This window comes from Nothobranchius furzeri, chromosome 5, assembly GCF_043380555.1.
Source record: "Nothobranchius furzeri strain GRZ-AD chromosome 5, NfurGRZ-RIMD1, whole genome shotgun sequence".
Taxonomy (NCBI): domain Eukaryota; kingdom Metazoa; phylum Chordata; class Actinopteri; order Cyprinodontiformes; family Nothobranchiidae; genus Nothobranchius; species Nothobranchius furzeri.
In genome coordinates, this window is record NC_091745.1 from 76,783,874 (window position 1) to 76,804,063 (window position 20,190).

At 42.8% G+C, this 20,190-nt stretch overlaps 1 protein-coding gene across 3 annotated transcripts in view; it reads left to right on the forward strand.

The window, feature by feature from the left end:
* The first annotated feature begins 1,111 nt into the window (after positions 1-1,111).
* Positions 1,112-20,190, forward strand: part of ttyh1 (tweety family member 1) — a 33,051-nt gene continuing 13,972 nt past the window's right edge. For all 3 annotated transcript variants that reach the window (XM_054741370.2, XM_054741371.2, XM_054741372.2), the window contains exons 1-6: positions 1,112-1,326; positions 7,308-7,480; positions 8,644-8,873; positions 16,107-16,218; positions 17,738-18,078; positions 20,045-20,140. In XM_054741370.2, the coding sequence (XP_054597345.2) occupies positions 7,346-7,480; positions 8,644-8,873; positions 16,107-16,218; positions 17,738-18,078; positions 20,045-20,140 (914 nt within the window). In that variant the 5' untranslated portion in view covers positions 1,112-1,326; positions 7,308-7,345. The remainder of the gene's footprint in view (positions 1,327-7,307; positions 7,481-8,643; positions 8,874-16,106; positions 16,219-17,737; positions 18,079-20,044; positions 20,141-20,190) is intronic.

Genomic DNA, 20,190 nt, shown 5'->3' on the forward strand with positions numbered 1-20,190 from the left:
CGTGTAAACCCTCAGCTCAAGTCTTGCATCCATAATATGGGTTTTACACACACACACACACACACACACACACACACACACACACACACACACACACACACACACACACACACACGCACACAAAGCTACTGTTTGCTCCCTCGCTCGTATTATCTCCCCTCCCCCTCTCTCTTTCAGTGACACAGAAAAACCAACGCCACCCCCCTCTCTCCCTCCTCTCGCCCCCCCCACCCCCCCCATGGAAGGCAAACACTTCAGATCCATCCTCGCTGGGTTTCACCTCCACGTCTTCACGTTTGCCTTCTTACATTGCGGCTCCTCCACGGCGTGCGCTCATCACGTCTGTCACGTTGTTACGCGTTTTCTTTCGCCTCCTTATCGGCGTTGGTGCGGCCTCCGCTGAAAACTGCTCCTGCCTATTAATCCGCTGCACACTGCTTTGCCCCTTTCTGTTCATTGTTCGCTCCATCCATGGCTCGCCCTCCCTCCCCTTTCTCTCAGCATCCCTCCCTGGGAACCCATGCACACCCCCTCCCACCCAATCTCCCCAATTCCCCGCGTTTCCCCCCTCCCTAAAAGCATCCCTGTGTTCCAGTTTTCCTCTCCCAGCTTCAGATGCATCTTTTATTTCTTTTTTACCGGGGTATCCCAACTGTGCATCTAAGATGTGACTGGATTTTTAAAACCCCTCCTCCCAACCAGGCACTGGGAGGACTTTTGCATTGCTACTCTTGGTAATCCGGTTCAGTCTGCTGTTGCGGGCAGAAACCGGTGTCGTGAGGTGGTCGTTACTGCGAACGTGCCTCTCCATCCGACTGGGTTGGACCCTTCTAATCCACGGTAACGGATTAATTATCTTGGAGCAATATCGTTTTGGGAAGTCATTTGGGCGTTAAGCGGCGAAGGGCTACAATGCAACGATAAAGAGTCCCTCAGGGGTGTCTCCTCAATCCTAATCCCTCCCTCCCTCCCTCTCTCTCTCTCTCTCTCGCTCACTAACTCGCTCTCGCTGAGAGCTCTTCTCCCATCCATCAACACAAACACCTCTCCACCGTCACCAGACAACCGTACAATTACTCCCAATTTCATATTTTAATCGTTGCTTTAGAATTTGGCACCTTTTTGTAAATTAGCTTTTTTTTTTGTTTTTGGCACGCTCGTGTGCCATTTTTATTTTTTAATGTTTTTGTTTAGGATGATGAATTTTCAAGAGCATCAAGCATCAACGGCAGGCTCGAGACCCCTCTGAGAGGGTAAATATTTAACGGGCTACCGGCAAAGAGACGAGACAAGGAGGAGAGGGAAATCTCCCGACGGCCGACTGAGGTAAGAGGCGGATTCCTGACCAGCTGATGTGGCTGCAAAGATCCGTCATTCAAATGAGACCAAATTCACTCTGCATGTTTACTCCACAAAATCACTCATGGCTCTATGTTCGTCTTTGCAGACACACTTGATGGGTCTTTGTGGAACCAAAATCAGGGGTGCCTCCAGAAAATTTTGATGGGGTGGCCAGATGGGGCCAAAGAAATTTTTGGGGTGGCACACCAAATTGGTTCTTGTGGTAACTCTGGGAGAATTTAGCCTGTGGCGACGTGCTGCATTGCACCTTTATTCATTTTTATTAAAATAACAGCACATATCCAAAACATTCAACTTAAATTTTACAAACGCAAACATTTTAGAAAAATACATTTCAGTTATTTCAAATGTTACCCCAAATATAATTTAAAATTTTATTTTTTTAGTTTTTTTTTCACCTGTGTTGCTGTGTTCACAAAAAAACAAAAAACTATGGTGATAAAAACTTTTTTTAATTGGTGAGAAGCAGAAACATATGTATATTTTTTATTCTGATTATTTCTTTACTCATTAATTGTAATTTTTATTTTGTTTTACAATTATATCTTGAAAAAACAAGATTAATATATGGTTTGACTGAACATTAATATGATTTGTTAACACTGGCTTTTCCTGGGGGGGCAGCAATGGCCACCCCTGGCCACCCTTTGGGGGCGCCCTTGACCATAAAATTGCATTAAATACAGAGATTAATCATTTTTCTCCCATCAACATTTTAGAAAACGCTATTAAGCCGCGGATGTCGTTATTTCTTAATTTTACCCCAAATTTTTTATTTTATTCGGATCCCGTGGACGCCTTTGAACTTCCTGTCATGCTGGACGCTTCTGGTAAGCTCCGACCTTCCAGCAGCACTTTGAATGGTCCCGCCTGGTCGGAGCAGAGCAAGTCTTCTGCAGATGAGGATTTAAACCTGAGTGAATTCTCTCTGCTTTTTACAGGTTGGACGATTAGTTTCTCTCAGCAGATTTAATGGGTCTTAAAGATGTAATGTTCTCATTAAATTCTGCTCTCTAAAGAGGTCGTTGCAAGATGAACATCCAGGCTGTAATGCTGACAGATTTTATGAAGCCAGTTAGAAATGTGCAGCTCTACATGGAGTCCCAGCTCCAATCAGCTGACGGAAAGAAGAATTAAAGGTGGAGTTGATTTCTGTGCACCAAAGATGATCCTAAATCCAGCAAACAGAAGGCGCGTCTAGCCTTGTTCTCATTAGCTGCCTCACAAAATGGCCCTTTTCTTTACATCCAGACATCATGGAGTCTCATATGTGCGAGTCATTTCACCCTCGCTTGTGTTTAAACTTTATTTACTGGGTTTTCTGCCTTCTTTTGTTATGATTTAAGGCTGTAAGCTTATATTCTGGATTTAGCCCAACTCCTTTCCATTTTTCTGTTTCTCTTCAGCTTAGCTCTAAAGCTCATTTATCTGTAAAGTTATGCAACGGACATAAGAAGCTGGCAGAAGATATCACGTCACCTCGAGGCTCCCTATCTGTGACAACTGCTGAGTAACCCCCTCCTGCCTCTGGGACCCCCTCCCCACCTCACTTCCATCAGCTCCTCATTAGGTCAACTCCATATTTCGATTTAGGAGTTGGAGGAGATTCTTACCTGATCTTTGACCTGACAACTTCCAGAAATGTGTCATTCTACATAACCGTGGAGGAGCCATCATTCTCATGTTGGTGATGTTCTCTTGGGGCAGATTTATTCCCCTCTAATTGTGAAATTCCTCCTTTAGTTGTTTATTGCACCTCTTGAAAGGCTTTGACCCTAAAAAATGGCGTTTGTTGCGTTTTATGAATGGAAATGGAGTGTTGGCAGTGATTTGGTTTATGACGGTTGTGAGCGCTGGAACTGTGAAGGTGAGCAGACTTGTTGTAATGGGCTTATTCTGTGTGGTGATCTATTAACTTGTTCTCTTCCGTTGACGACCCGGATCTGAACAGCGAGCTTGTTCAACATCAAATGCGTCGCGTGGCAAAATCCAAACCGTTTTTCTGTACCGTACGAACTCAGCCATGTGCGGATGTTTACAAAAGGCCTCTGTATGGGGAATCAATAGGGACTGTAAAGTGGAACAGTGTGTTGATTGAAAGTTTTATTACTAAGAGAGACTTAAAATCCAACACAGACCATCATTTGAGTGTGTTTGCGCGGTATTGATGCAGGATATCAGTCTGTGACATCAGCATTGAGCTGGACTCTAAAACTTTTCATGTGTGTAAATGTTTCTCGGCTCTTGAACAGTAAAGCTTTGCTTGGCGGTGTCCTACAACAGCCTCTGTTGTTGCCCTTTCTGCTCCGTCTTCACCGGGAGGATTCCACTTTTGGAGAACTGGATTTGTCCTCTGCCTGCATTTAGCCTACTTTCTCCCCTCTTGACCAGCTTTGGTTGTATTGAATGATAACAGCCAAACGCTTTATTTTCTAATTTGTGTCCCAGATCAAACGTTGTAAATGTAATCGGTCAATCAATACTTTATTAATCCCAGAGGGAAATTAGAGTTTCAGTACACACAATTCAGAGATCAGATATACATGGGCAAGACACATGACAAGAATTGGTGACTGTGGTCATTCGCAACCCTGAGTTGCACTACCTTAATAGAGATAAGAGGGTTACATGAGGATTGGTTCAGGTGGAGGGAAAAAAGGCACTTCATAGTTACCCTCCACCAGGAGGGCAGCTTTGCTCTGCAAAAAAAAAACTTCAACAAATATGCAACAGACTTCAGACTTCAGATCCTATTTCCCCCCAGCGAGAGCAGCCACCTACGGCACTCATTTACTGTACAGTCACAGGTGGGAGGGAGATCTTGGGAGAAGCGAAGAGCACATTGACTCCTATAGCTGATGACCTCGCCAGGCTGAAGCCCACCAATCCGGGGGCGGTAGGTCAGGTTTACACAGCATCTGTCTGCATTCCTTCGAGGGGGTTTGTTGCTTGCCACTCAAGGCTACCAGGGCGTCAGATTCAGATAGCAAGAATTTGTTTGGGTCAGGTTGAGATAATTTTCCTCTCTGCCTTCAGTCTTTAAACTGATCATTCCAGTCCTTCAGTGAAGCCAATTTTGGGTTTTTAAACCTGTCCATACCGTCCGGTGACTCTCTCCGCGATGACATCCATTTTGCGCACTAATACCGGTATCGCAGCTAGAACATTGTCCAGCTTACGATTCACCTCAAGTAACGTCCCAGTCTGAGAAGTCTCCACACGGACAGTGCTTTCCTTGGGTGCGGGTCGCCCTCCAATCGCTCCCGTCTTCCCAAATTTCCAGAAAACCAGATATCCTCCCACTCCAATCAGGAGAAATCCAGTGATCATCAGGCCGAGTATCCACAATCGGTGTGTCCTCTCTCCCTGGAAGTAAAAGTATGAAGTAATGATGCCATTCTTAGGCTGTGTATCCTCCCCCACTCGTCTAGAAAAAGGCACCACCTTGTTTTCAACAAAAAAGAATCTAGTGCATAGGCATGCAAAGCCTGTAGGTGGTGGTAGTTCCCCAAATCGCCTGTCTTTGCTGAGAAACATTCCTTGGATGTTGAATAATTGGTGGTGTGCAATAATTGTTCCTAAAAGAAAAGTTCACTTGTTTTTCAACACATCTGCAGTGGTCTCTAGTATAAACAAGTCTCTGGCGCTCCTGTTTCAGGAAGTAGAAGTGAGCCAGGGAAGAGTGGAGCTTCAGACGACAGAATTTCGAGTCCAATTTCCTGAGGGTGATCCTCAATGTCAAGTCGCCTGGCCTCGCAAGGCGATGTCATGCGAGGCCAGGCGTCTTGCTTACGAGGACACTGTCCTTCCTTGGTCAAAGAAATCAGCTAATGGAACAGACTTGCATCAAATGACACGGGATATATCATACTTTATACATATAAGTTTCAATATAAATATATAACGTGTTTACTTTTTAAATTGTGTATATATTTGTTAGATTACATATGTAAGCGAGTTACTACCCACTAGCCTTCCAAGCTGCAATTACTAAGCAACTAACCAACCATAGATAACTTCTTTTGGATCTAAAAAAACATTTAAAATTAGTTGACTTACATTTAAACTGGAAATTTGTCCCTGAAGTAGCTGCCGGCTTCTGATCCGCCATGCTTTTGAAAATTCCGCGCTGTATTCTGGGAAATGTTTGACCAAGGCTAGGCTACAAGACAGCTCCTATCCTGGCTCAGCTAGCTGAACGGCTAACAAACGGAGAACAGACGCATTGGTAGAGCATGAACATTCAAACACGTCTTGGCGGTTCCTGATGACGTATCTCCTAGGCAACCGGGGCGGGACCAAGACATCAAGGCGAGGTTCCTTGGCATTGACAAACACCCCTGATATTTGGACAACTCCCTTCTGATTGGTTAACAGCAACATGACTCTACCACTGACTCAATTTGCTCTGCATCGTTGATGTTTTATCTCCACAAACAACACAGGCCTGAATGTGTTCCGCCGTTTGTGGAGTCGCCAATGCTAATGGTTAGCTTCTACTGGCAGAGATGTGCTCTGCTCTCTTCTGGACACTTAACAACAGTTTTCCCCATAGCAAGTCGACATAGGTGAGCCCATGAATGCTAATATTCAGTGTGACATTGATCTGAGTGACTCCTAATCAGAGTGTTTCCGTTTATTTTCAATCAGAGACTAAAGAAGGAAATAGAAGTAGAAGACTAGTTTCGCTTTTAGCCCGCACGTAAAACACAGAAATGACAAGTAAAAAAAGGAGTTTCTCAGTGAACATGGTCCTTAACGTCGTCCTTCGCCCGTGGTCTTCTACATAAAGCAGCAACCAAGCTTATAAAAACAGGTCGCATGTGTGTATCAGAGCATACATAATCCTGGTTATTTAAATCCACAAACAAATGCTGACAACGGAGAATTTGCAACTTTCCAGAATCATTTTTGGTGCCATATAGCTTAGCTTTGGTGTGGACGACAGGCCAAACCGTAGAAGATTATATTTTTGTGTAGTTGGATATCTGGCTTCAAGCATAAAGAGCCTTTGTCAAATTTGGCTAAGTTGACTTTTTTTAATGCCACATTTCTTTGATATAAAATGGTGTCGAACACAGGTGTCTAAAGTGTAGCCCCCTGGCCCGCAGAGCCATTATATCCGGCCCTGCACAGCAACCCACAAGCATACACTATTGATGCTTTTTAAAATACATGATGCCCATCATCAGTAAATGCAGATAAAACAGTCTGTTTAAAAGTAAAAGTACAAATCAAAATTCAACTCTTTGCATATCATGTTTAAAATTGGCAGATCTTTTATTTTATTTCTTTTTTATTAACAAAAAATGTAAAACACTTAGTTTTGTTGTGTTGCAGGTGTCCTGTTGAGCAGGTAAAATTGAGCAAAAACAAAGAAATTTGTTTTATGTTTTTTGGAAAATCTTTTTAAACCCAAGTGTTCGTGCGCTGAGCGACTTTCCAAATCGGCAGTTTTGGCCCAATTTTTGAAACATTTTGGACAAAAATGCTTATAAAAAATTAGCCTCATTTACCCGAGCAAAATAATTATGCTTTGCATCAAGCCATCCTAAATATCCACATACATAGGATGGCTTGCCAGGCTAATAAAAAAGGGGAAAAAAGAAAAATCTGCAAATAACCTCAGGAAACGGAGCATTTAACAGTATTTTTATATTAAAAAAAATCCCTACATGGATCACATACTTGCTACAGATGCAATTTTTTCTGTTTAAGTGGCATTTTTGACGAGTATTTCTTTATTTAAATATAAATATAGACCCCACCACATTTGAGCCGTGTCATGAACGTGGAAAGACGCCCAGACTTCCGCACCTCCTCCTGGTTCTGTTCATGCCACCTCTCCTTGGCCTTGTCACCCCCCCCCCCCCCCCCCCCCCCCCGCCTCATCTTCACATCTTCACATCCTGGTTTGACTAACCCCCGTGTCTTCCCTCCCACAGGGCGGAAGGAGAAGAAGGGGGACCGCTGGCAGTAAACCATGGCTGCCATGACGACAGTGCCCAGCTACACTGCTTCGATATGGGTGAGAATGTGTCATGCTCTGCCCCGACTGGACTTCAGTATGCAGATGAGGGACAACACCTTTGTCCCTGACAGCTGGGAGTACCAGCAGGTAACAAACTCCTGACAAAAACTCAGACCAAACCCACCCTCGGGTGCTGCGATGCATGATTATTTCAGTCCCAGGTGCTCTGTTTGGATGCACAGGTGTGGTTTATTACACGTTAGCAGGATGATGGGTAATTTGTGCCACATGACTCGAATAATTAGCTCCATAAATCCCTGCAAGTAATGGCAACCTGCTGAACCGTGAAAATGACATTTTCCATGTTTATTAATTGACACGATTAAATGTGTAAGATTTCTAGTCGTATTTTTGCTCCTTTACCTCACTTGAAATACTGTTTTGCATAAAAGTAGAGAATTCATTCAGGCGGTGCATGCTACCTGTGTCGCTTTTGTCTGCAAGATGGAGTTTTGTTCTGCAGCAAAATGCAGCGTTTTGCCTCTCTGAGTGTTTCTGACTTGACTTTGGTACCAAAAGGAGGCGGGTAAGGGAGCGAGAGCACAATTTGTCCTGTAGAACTGAAAGACAAAAGAGACTCGGAGAACGGGGGTGAGAGAGGCAACGAGTAATGTGAGGAGGTTGGCGAACTGGGCACAGAGAGAGGGAACGCAGTCAGAGCGGGAGCCAGAGAGAGTGGCAGCGAAGGTTTTAAGTAGGTCAGATTATTAATAGAGATTCAGCGGTGTGGATGGAAAGAAAGAAAAGACCGGGGGGGAGTGGGGAAACGGGGATGGGTGGAGTGGAGCGATGAGGAGGGGCTTCGGAGAACAGGAGGGGAGACAGAGGGAGGAATGGGGAGTGACAGACGGGCAGATGGATGGAGGATAAAGCTGCAGAAATGAGTGGAAGCAATATGCGTTTCAGTTTCAGTACTGTTGACTCTATTGATCAAAGCAGAGCCAGATGTGGCGTAGTGGCGTTAAACTCCATCATGGTGCGGCGAAACATCAGGGTTTCCCAGCTACACGCCTGTGAAGGGTAGAGAATCAGCGTTTCCTTTATGAGCCTGTCTAACTGCTTTATGCTCCCTGTCTGTTTGGACATGATTCATATGCACACACCTTTTTATCATCATCTCCCACTGTTCATGTGGGCGGGACGCTTGGAGACGCTATAGAAACGTAAACTGCTCCTTTAAATTCAACGTGATTTTTATCTTTTGCACTCGGCGACTCATCTCCTCACCCACCTCCTCGTGCCTTTTTCAGACTCTGCTGATTTTGTCCAGTCTATCAGCCATCGCCCTCGTCATCTCCCTCTTGGTGGTTCTCTCCTTCCTCATACACTACTGCTGCTGTCACCGCGGCGACCGGAGCGAGGGATCCGAAGAGGAGGAGGAGGATGAAGATGGCAGCACGGGTCACGGGTACAGCGGGAAGAAGGGGAAGGGCATCTGCTGTGTCACATGGGTGGCGGTCGCCGCTGTCACGCTGTGCTGGTGAGACGCAGAAATCAGCTGTTTGGTTTCAGGTCAACGTGTCGGTGATGAAAAATAAAACCTAAATCAAACAGTTCAGCAGAAAATGTCACATTTTAGCGTCAATAAAAGACAACTTTGAACTATTTGGGTTACTGAAGATTGAAGAAGCAGAATAAAAAAAACAAACCTCAAATACATAATTTCACCTCATAATTTAAAAAAATATATTTTTTAGATCCAACAGACAGTGAGGCACGCCGTGTGTTAATGCAAACACTCATCAGACATCCTAACTGGGTTTTAATCACTCAACTTGTGACATAGATTGCAGCGACTCTGCTTCAAGGCCCTCCCAGATATCGGAGCTTCTCAGGCCCAATCCCAAAACTCGCACTGCACCCTACGGTCCTCAGCGAAGTGCACTTGGATAGAGTGCGGTGAGGCTTTGAGTGTGTGGTACACAGGTGAGCGGATAATAGCCGAATTGGGACAGTGAGCAATGCGTCCTCGATTGTACTACTTTTAAAAAAATCCTTATTAACTATTTTCAAACAAAAAGTTATTTGGCATATTTGCATTTATTGCTGTCCACATTGAATATTAGTCTAAAACATTTAGGGCATGAATAAAAATCATGAATTGTCTTTCCTTTAGGGTAAAAGAGGAAGTTATGAAAATTTGGTTCTAATAGTGAAGATTTGATTTTTCAGAAACATTCCAAAAAAATTTTCCCTCACTGAAATAGGAAAATTTCTCTTTCAATTTTAAACTTAATATTTTATTGTTTACTCTGCAGTCTGTAAAATTGAGCCAAAACAAGCGATTAAATTACTGACATGTCGTGTCCAAAAACAAACACACAGCACCGTTGTCAGTAGACAATATTTATCAACAGACATGGAATGCATCTTTCCAACAGTAAAGATGTGCTTCTAATCTGTACACAATTTAAAACTTACTTTATATATATATATATATATATATATATATATATATATATATATATATATATATATATATATATATATATATATATATATATATATATATATATATATATATGGGATTACATATTTTTTCTGAAATGGCACTTGAGCTATTGCTCTGCATTCTTCTCAAAATTAGATTGTGGGTAATACCCTTTGCCTAAGTCCGCATCGATGAGGACTTTGGCAAAGTGCAGATCAAGGGTGTAAAAGGGGCGTGGTCAACTTCCGCATCTGAGAATCAGGACACCCTATGCAGGAAAGCGCATTTGAAGGGTGTAAGAGTGGAAGTGTGAGTATTGGGATTCAACCTGAGTGGGTGTGGCCAACTCCAGCTTGTTTTCTTAAAGTGACAGGGCCCTGACACAACTCATTGTGAAAGGTACTGAAACTGCTTAAATATCTTTGTGCGAGAGCGATTTAGTGCAAAGAACTTCATAAACATGTTCTGTGTCAACCATAGATCTATTATAACTTAAAGGTGCTGCATGTAAGAATATAGTGAGAATTTTACTTTGAGAAAATCCCAAGAGTCTGTTTCAGTAATGTTGGCAGGAAGGTTATACTAAAACATATTTCATATCCAGCTGGCTGCAGGGATTCTTAGTTGTTCTCCTTTCAAAATAAAAGGAGGGATGCAACTACTGTTAACCATCGGTAAGTGTGGGGTTGCCGTGTCTTCTGCGAGCTAATACTGCAGCACCGACCATTTTAATTTGACGATGGACGGCAAAAATCTCCAGAGTTGTTTAAAGTGGTTGCTGTAACCCCATTTTACCGCAGGATGCCATTTTTATTTCATTTCTACATAATGCACCTTTAAGAAAAACAGCCATGTCCACTTTGAGTGGCACAGATATTTTGGTAGGGCACCAGAAATCCTGGGATGGAACATCATTCCATTTAAGTTCTCATCTGTTTTTGTCATTAATCACTTTTGGCTCAGCGGTGGCAGAAAAAAACTAAAACTTTTGAGGATTTTTGTTCACTAAAATGAATATTTTTCACATTCCGATTGTCATTCAGTGGACTAATATTTTCTATCAAACGGCTAAAGATAAAACACCCAAATGGGAAAGCTGAAAGGGATTTCTTACAGTACACAAGCCTTTTTTTCCTGTGTCCCTCCATGAAAGTGTTCCCCAGAGATCACCTGATAATCTGCCAAGTGGCTATTACACAATGCTCACTGACGGCTCTTGTTTCACTTCCCAAACTCTTGGATGTTTCTGTCTATAACACAGTCTGTACTGCCCTCTTTGGGAGTATCACTATCACACCTATAACCTGCCTGAGGCTGCTATTCTCATTTATTTTATTTGAAGCTCTTTAGCAAAGATTTACAGCTGCACTAACCTGACATTAACAGTTAAATATGTTTGAGAATAAAAGAATGGCTAGATTAATGACAATACATCCTCAAAGAGCAAGTCAACCCCTACCAGAGTATTACTCCACTCCCACTTCCCCTTTTGAAAAATGCAACCAATGCTGTTACCTAGCAGACCGAGAGGACAGAGCCACTAACAAATACACACACACACAGCCACAACGACATTGTGACATCATATGGTACCAGCGAACATTCTAGGGTACCTCTTAGCCAATAGTGATGGCAGATTTAAAAACAAATGCAGTGCAGAGTTTTTACCTGACAACGGCACAACACTGACAGTTTTAGGCAGACAATTAATATTTTAACTAAAATGCACTAAAGTGCTAAACTATTGACTACTCGTGTCTGCAGCACGATTAGACACACATTTATATAGTTTATCAAAAAATAGTTGATTTGGGGGTGACTTGCTCTTTAAGTTTCAAACTTCTTTGTAGGCTGAAACCAGCTCTTAAAGGTCCAATATGTAAGAATTTTACTGTGAAATAATTACAAAACAGTCTAATGTCTCAGTCATGTTGGAAGAAAGGTTATGCTGAAACAGATTATTTCTCCGCCGGTTGGGGCGACGGTGGCACAGGAGTTAAGTGCTCGCCCCGTAATCGGAAGGTTGCTGGTTCGAGCCCCGCTCAGTCTGTTGCTGCTGTTGTGTCCTTGGGCAAGACACTTAACCCACGTTGCCTGCTGGTGGTGGTCGGAGGGACCGGTGGCGCCAGTGCTCGGCAGCCTCGCCTCTGTCAGTGCGCCCCAGGGCAGCTGTGGCTACATTGTAGCTCATCCCCACCAGTGTGTGAATGTGTGTGTGAATGGGTGAATGACTGATTGTGTTGTAAAGCGCCTTGGGGGGTTTCAAGATCTCTAGAAGGCGCTATATCAAATACAGGCCATTTACCATTTAATTCTATTCCTTGAAGACCAAAGAGGAAAATAGTCGTTGTTTACATTCTGTGAGCCCACAGGGTTGCTGAATGCCAACATTGCAGCTCAGGCATTTGTAATTCAACACTATCAGGCAAAAAGCTCCAAAGCAAGTAACGGGAGAGACCCAGTAGTTATTTCCTGGATCCCTAGGAAGCCACAGCATCTTTTAGTTTTACTCTAATATCGGGTCAAGAAGCTAGACCAAAGACGCAAATCATTCTAAAAGGTGAAAGTGTCCAATGTTTGAGATGAAGTTAAACTACGAACAGACTGGCTAATGCTAATGCTAGTGGGTAGCACTCTCATGTGCTCATGTGACGTGGGATTCCGAAAAAATCTGATGATCGCAAAACTAAGAATGACTAAACTCTACAAGTGGAAGAAAAATGGTCAGATTGTCTCCACGTCTAATGCTCCTTCTGTCGTCTTGGAAGAAAGATTCGAAGCTTGCTAAACTCACAGCCATTTTCTTCTCCGTGTCTACACCGATGACGGCAATATGGTGAGACGCATTTGTAGTCCTATGCATCTGTTCACACTAAACCTAAAATAACTTTCAACACTGTTCAAAAAGAAGCGCTTTATTAGCATCAAAGCGTGTCTTTAAAATTCACAGACATATGCAAACTTTATGGCACACATTAACAGGATTAGAAAATAGCTTCTTTATCCACATGGACCTGCATTATTTTTTTTCTTATTTCTAGGGACCCATGGTCCGGATGGGCGTGACACCTTCGGCTCCCTGTTGCACCTTTAAATATTGTCTCGTCAAAAAATAATTTTATTTGATAACTGTGCTAAAGCTTTAAACCAGTAAGACGTCCGACTTTCTATTTTCTGATAATCTGTTTTTTTTTACATTATTTTGGTGAAGCGTTTGGGATTAATTTAAATTTACTGCAGCATCTAAACTCCAAAATAAATGTTAAATTGCGTTTCCATGTCTAACTGAATAAGTAATGTTTGTGCCACTAAAGTAACTTTTTTCAAGGTTTTAAAAGACTTCTTTTGCTCCACTAGCAGTGACTTTAAATCATGTTATCCTCACAGTTACCAGTTCTGTAAAGACCACACTGCTCAGACCTCATTCGTTGAAGTTTTACTTCAGGAAATTGATTTTATTCCAATGACCAAAAATATTTAAGCTAAAAGAGATTTGCCAAGTCACAAATTGTCTAAAATTGTTTAATTATCTAACTATTTCAAACAAATTCAACTGTAATCAAATATTTAACCATTTTATTTTAAAATTATTAAATTAAAAGACAATTCATGTAATGTTGCCGTTTCCCACGTGCACTCTGCAGTTAAACGTGAGGAAAAAGTATTTGGCCCTTATAGATTTCTTTGGTATTTTCCTTTTTTTGTTGTTGTATTTGAAAGTTTCTGATTGGGATTTATTGTACAAATAATGCAAATTTTAAATTATTATTTTATTTTTTTTAAAACGCTATAACCAACCTGGCCCTGTGTGAAAAGGTAACCACCTGCATTGTTAATCCATCCTATAATTCATAGTGTGATTAATTATCTGCAATTAATTTTCACATTATTTAGAAAGCAGAGTTCAGTTTCACTAACCAGACTCATGTATGATTAAGGATTTCCTTCAATAGAACCTTTCTGACAGCATGAAGCAGGTTAAAAGATCTCAAAAAGCAACACGTTATGCCTCATTCTGTAGCAGTCGAAGAACAAAAATAAACCTGAACAACACCTGATGATTAGCATCTAATGAAATTTGCGGATCTGAAATATTCAAGTGAAAAAGAAGTATTCTCAAAAGCGGAAGACGTCGGAGTCAAATTACATTTTCATAAAACTGCGACTCTATGCTAACGGCTAATGGTCAACATTAGATAACCTGCAGTAGAACACTAGACAAAAATGAAGGCAAAGTTGTACAGTCATTTTGTAAAGTCACACTAGACCATGATCATCAACCCTACTGGTTGAAAGTGGAATTACAACTGTTGTAAACAACCCTGCTGTAGCTAGCGCTAACAATGAGCTAATATTAACATGAGCCAAGTAATACTAAAGTAAACCATAGAGTAAAACGATCCACTGTTGAACAAAAAATATTGTCAGTCCAGTAGCAACAAAGCCAGGTCACCATCAGTTTGTGATTTCTTAGCCGCCCTTAGCTCCGTCGCACTAGCTTAGGCTGCGGTGATGTTAACACTGGGTTTAGCTCTTTGCTTTGCCTCCAAAGACATTACTCTCTTACTTTTACTTCCAGGCTCCGCCATTATACCAACAGGAAAAGCAAACTTCATTTTCTTTCTTCTTGTGCTTTTCATTGACGATTGGCGAACTGAAAATGCTAACTGCTAGCATTACAGCTAACAGCCGAAAAGCAGTGAAAGAGCTCCTCCTAGGGCACCTACCTGCGTCACAAAACGATCCACATTAATTTACTCTCAAACGTTCTGTAAGTTTTCCATTAAACCTAAATCCACCTCGAAGAAACAGAGAAAAGCTAACGGCGGCTCACGGACTGAATAAAAATGATTGATGCAGCCACACAGTCAGAAAAGTGAAGTCAACGTGAAAGTCTCTGAAGTGCATTAGTACTGTGGGAAGCAGGCACCATCTCGCTCTCTACTTATCTCTAGATGAATTGGTCATTATGGAGCGTTTTCATCTAAAATCCAATCTTCTCATTAGCATAACATTCAACTGCGAGCTAAAAGAGTCCAAAAAAGCTTTGTATGTCTTCAAGAAGCTTGGTTTGTTCCAAACAGCTGGCTGTGAATCACTTGCTGCCCATCACCATCATCATGTGGCCTCCAGCCTCCCACAAAGTCGTGTTATTTCCGTTTCCTAACCACAGCCAGCAGCAGCGCCGTGTTTATGAAACCCACTGCCTCCGCATCAGTGTGTGTGTGTGTTTGAGAGGATGATGTCAATTCAGCCAGTCATTAACCCACCAGTGGTTACCCACTCCTCTGCTGATCATAAAGTCATCAGGTCGGTGCATTAGGGTGGTTGTACATCACATAAAATACTGCTTGACGTCTGTCCAGCATGCTGTTGTAATGGAGGAGTGAGTCGCCGTGGCGACGGCCCTGATGCCTCACTTCGAAACCCATGGCCACCCGTGTGATTTAAGAAAATGAAAGTGCACTTTAATGGTTTGGCAGGGCTTATTATCCTCCATCTGCTGCAGTTTTATATACATGGAGACTGAACTGCTAAACGACAGAATATGATGTAGTGCAGATCTGACCTTAGCCGGTAATAATGTCCTCACACACCGTCTGCAGGTGATGAAGGGGCTCGTGTCTCCCCCTCATGGACTTTCTGGTCTAAACATCAACACAAACGCTGCAACTAACCTTCTGAAAAGTGTTCTCTAAGAGGATGGTGGCTTTTAAGTGGGTGCACTTCAAAACTGCATTAGACGCCGGAGTTCCCGTTTTAAAATGCAAAGCACACACAGAAACGGACTCGCACTCCCCCCCTTTCTCCCTGCTCTCTAATCTGGGTCACATACTTTGAGGGAGATTGGGCTGTACCATTTCTCTTGGGTTTGAGGGGATTTGATGAACATCTGGCCCCGCGCCATAATCCGAATATTTGAATAACCGTAAACACGCTGAGACGTTTAACATTTCAAATGCGTCTTCTCCCCTGAGAGAGCGACGTGTGTTCATCTGTTTATTGCTGTCCCTGTGCTCTGCTCTTGGTGCGCTCGTCCCTCGCTCGTTTTATCTTCTAGTTGTGTCACGTTCGTTTAAAATGTTCATACACACTGAATTAAACATTGCATCTGTGCCCCTCTCTCTCTCTCTCTCTCTCTCTCTCTCTCTCTCTCTCTCTCTCTCTCTCTGTCTCTCTCTCTCTCTCTCTCTCTCTCTCTCTCTCTCTCTGTCACATGTGCACCCTCCCACAATGTTCTCATCCTCCTTCTCATTTTTTTATTTCCTCCCCTCTCTGCAGCGTTGCCATAGGCATCGGTTTCTATGGCAACAGCGAGGCTAATGATGGGATGTATCAGTTGACCTCGTCTCTTCTCACGGCCAATTATACGCTAGCTTCCATCGATCTACTGGTGAGTGCTGCACCCTGCGAGTGAAATGTCACGCAGAGCATCTGCACTGCTCGGTGTGTGTGTGTGTGTGTGTGTGTGCGCGCGTGTGTGTGTGTATGTGTGTGTGTGGTCAGCCTCTGAGAGGAAGACAAATCAGACACAAACTTCTGTTTTAGTGATTTGCTCGCGGTCAGGCGGCGGCTGGTGTGGTTTTCTTCCGTGTAGTTGATGACACGCATTAGAGCGAGTCTCAGTGATCCCGTGAGTGATTGCAGAAGCAACGACAAATCACTTCGCTTGGGTTATTTAAAACTGGAGTGCTTGTTTTACACTGTAAAGCTACAATGGAAATCTGCAAACAAGCTAGCTTGTGGAGTGATTTTTGGGGGGGGGGGGGTATTAATAGCCTGGCCTGCCAGACTCGTCCTCTGTTTAATTCTTCCCATAAAGAAGCATGGGGCTGGCTGGTCAGGCTAGATTCACAAAGTGGTTCTCTCACATTTGTCTAAAAGCCTCTACCAACAACACAGCTCGGTGCAAAACCAACTATTGGACCGTCTGGTTGTCTCTCCCCGAACCGCTGCACTTCCCTGGGTTCTCCATTTATTTCACTCATATTTAGCAACAGAGCACCACTCAGAGTGAGAGGTTCTCCACTGACTAATGTCAGAGAAGGAGAAACGGCTGGTGTAGGTACCGGATCTGCTCGGGAACTGCTGAGGAGTTTCTGGTCAGCAGAAGGCTGCAGAGTGCCGTCTAATGTGAAGTTGCTCAAGTTTGTGGCTCAGGAACCACCGAAGCCAGTTTGAAAGCAATAACAAAGTGTTGATGAGAAGCTCTGATATCCAGGAGGGGCTTTGAGTAGAGCTGTTGCTCCTCCAGCAGCAACTCGTTGTTGCACGTGAGACGTGGTCCTTTTCTACCTCGCCGTTTGTGACATCACAAAAGGGCACTTTTTGAAACGGCCTGTCTCAGGCACACAAATACTACTGACTAAAACCGACGGAAAACTGACTCATGGGATTTTTTGCGTTAAGAGTGCTGATGGAGGCAGCGGAGACCCAGATGGCTGCATGAAATAATGCGATTTCAGAATGGCTCTGTTCTCATTGCCTAAAGTGCAAAGAGGCCACTGATGATGCAACCGATGCGAAAATGAAGCCGTTTAGGATCCAGAATGAGTTTAATGTCTGTGGAGGAATTTGATGTTCGTGTGTTTGGCCGGTCTTCCTGGCTGTGGGGCATTCAGCGTCTCAAACCAACAAATGAAGCTGTTTAAAGATTGTTTTTCAAGCTTTTTTCAGAAGACTTCAAACACATGAATGTTCGTCTTTTATTGCACACTCATTCCAACAATTTTCAAAGTTCAAACTTTTGCTTTTAGAAGTTTGTTCCATACAGGATGTGACCTCTGACCCCTCAGTTATATATCACTCATGCAGTAGCATCTGCCTCTCCTCTACACAACCACTCAAACCAGCATTAAACACATGATCGTATCTGTTTTTGTGGCTTTCATTCCACTTTACTCCTCTTACAGATATCCGACACAATTAACGGACTGCAGCTCTCCGTCTCTGGCCCCCTCTCCTCGATGGAGGAGCTGTTTTCCGGCAGTAAACCCTTCTTGGTGTCGACGCGGAACTGCCGGAGGTTATCTGAGAATGTGATCAACCTCCTGTCCTCCATCTCTCTGGCTCGGTCCAGCGTGGAGGCAGGTCTGCTGGGGAACGACAGCAGCATCAGCGGGGCGTCCATCATTCCTCTGACGCCGGTCCCTCCCTCGGTGGCTCCCACGGTGGTGCCTACCAGCAACCTACTCCCAAACCCCTTCTCGCCTGGCTGGGCAGCTAACACGCTGATGGTCAATGAGGACTACAGGTGAGGCCTTTCAACACTTCAGTTTGATGCACTTGTAAGAACTTTATTGTGTTTGGCTCAATTAAAACGTGACTTGTTCAGATTTAGTGAAAAACCCAAACACCCACAAATCTTATGTTATTTTTAAATCAACTTTGCCAACCAGCAGCAAATAATCAGGCTCAGCAATGAAATATCCAGTCTGTGGATTTAAATGATTTATTTTTAACTAATGGAGCATTTTCTTAAGGTGATCCGGAGCAGATCATGCAGAAAACATCAACGCATATTCCAATTAGTCACCTGCACCTGATGTGAAAGGTCAAGCCAAAACAAAACAAGCCTTTTTATTTTGTTCACTAGTTTAAAATGCAAACTACCCGCATGCAGATGGATTCCTGAATGGCCTCTGTTTGGAGCAAAAGCATTTATGTCCTGTAGGACTGATGAGCTAACGGCTAGTCCAAAGCACGTTGCTGCAGTTTTAAAACATCTCTAATTCCCCAAATTTCATTGCAATGAATGCGGTTATTTTGTGAGCCTTTGCTTGCCCATCAGCTTTCATATTCTAGCTATTTACGGACATCGGCGGCTTTTCATGCATGCAGGGATCAAATCCTGCAGGAGTTTCTTAAAGCGTAACTGGTCTTCGATCTGCCACAACTAATTTCAAACACGTTACTCTGATTATTCAGGTTTTTTTTAAAGACTATGTGTTGTAAGAATGTGGTCAGAAACGGGAAATACCCTAAATCTATCGACAAACGTCAACATTAGCAGCTAGCTCCTTTTTATGTTGAGAAATTTTAATCTTTGGCTTTAATTCATGTCCAACATCAGTTAAGATAGTTCCAAATAGATCTCTAATACTTGTTTATTATATATTTATTGTTAATTCTGATTTAATAAAATCCTGTTTTCAACCTGAACTCATCCACATTCTGTTCCTCTGTCGCTAAAGCAGATATCCTTTCTTAAAGGGGACATATTACACAAAACTCACCGTTTGCATAATTTTTTTTTTTTTTTGCTGCCACAGGACTCTCTGCTACCTCTCAAAACACTCCAAATGTGAAAAAAGATACATTTGTTTTCTGTTACTGTTTGGGATCATGTGTCTAAAACAAGCAATGTAGAAAAGTCCCCGTTTGTGATGTCACAAACGGGAAAATTAGCACAGAACCACCCATCAACTACAAAGAGCTGCTACTGGGGGAGTAGCGGCTCTCCTATGAGCTCCTCAGCTGGTAGCAGCCTGAGTGGGTGGTGGGTGGGCGTGGCCAGATTCAGCTTATTTTCTTAAAGTGACAGAACCTTGAAAAGGCTCATTCTGGAAGGAACTGAAAATGTCAAGATTTAAACAGCTGAAATCGCTTTGTGTGAGAGGGATTCAGTGCGAAGAACTTCATAAACATGTTTTCTATAGATAATAGAACTATTATAACTTAAGAGAGAAGTCGTTTGTCTCCTGTAAATGTTTCAGGTGCAGATTTATTGAATTACAAGATGATTATCCCCTAAATGGGCCGTTTTTACATTCTGTTTAATTAAAGGCTTTTAGTGAATGAATGCCACATCGTTTTGCATGTAAATGATTTTTCTTGCGTAAGAATAAAACACAACTTACTTTTTAAAGTAAAGAAAATGAATAAAGTTTGGCTCCCTCACCAATGAGCTTTAAAATGAAAGAGAAGTCTCATCTGGGGAGACTGATTGCTGATTCAGACGAATCAATTTAGCTATATTGTTATTTTTTACCTGTTTGTGAGTCTTAACTCACTAAAGTAAGACAGCAGCTTCTCCCCTCAGATCAAAGTCGGAGAAAGAGCCAGAAATCAAAATGTTTTTTACAAAGAAATGTCATTAACCCGGTGGGATAAAATGACTCAAATTGTTGGTTTAATTGCAATCAGATGCATTAAAAAGGAAAACTAGAGTACTAATGCAGTACTAATAACATTAAACACATCTGCGTTGTGTTTTCTAGGTGGTTGTCATACGTGTTGCTGCTGCTGCTTGACCTCATCATTTGTCTGTTCATCCTGCTGGGACTGGCCAAACAGGCCCGCTGGCTGCTCATCCTGTGAGTAAAACCTCCCCGCGGAGACCACGCGGGCGGCTCTGGACCCGTCC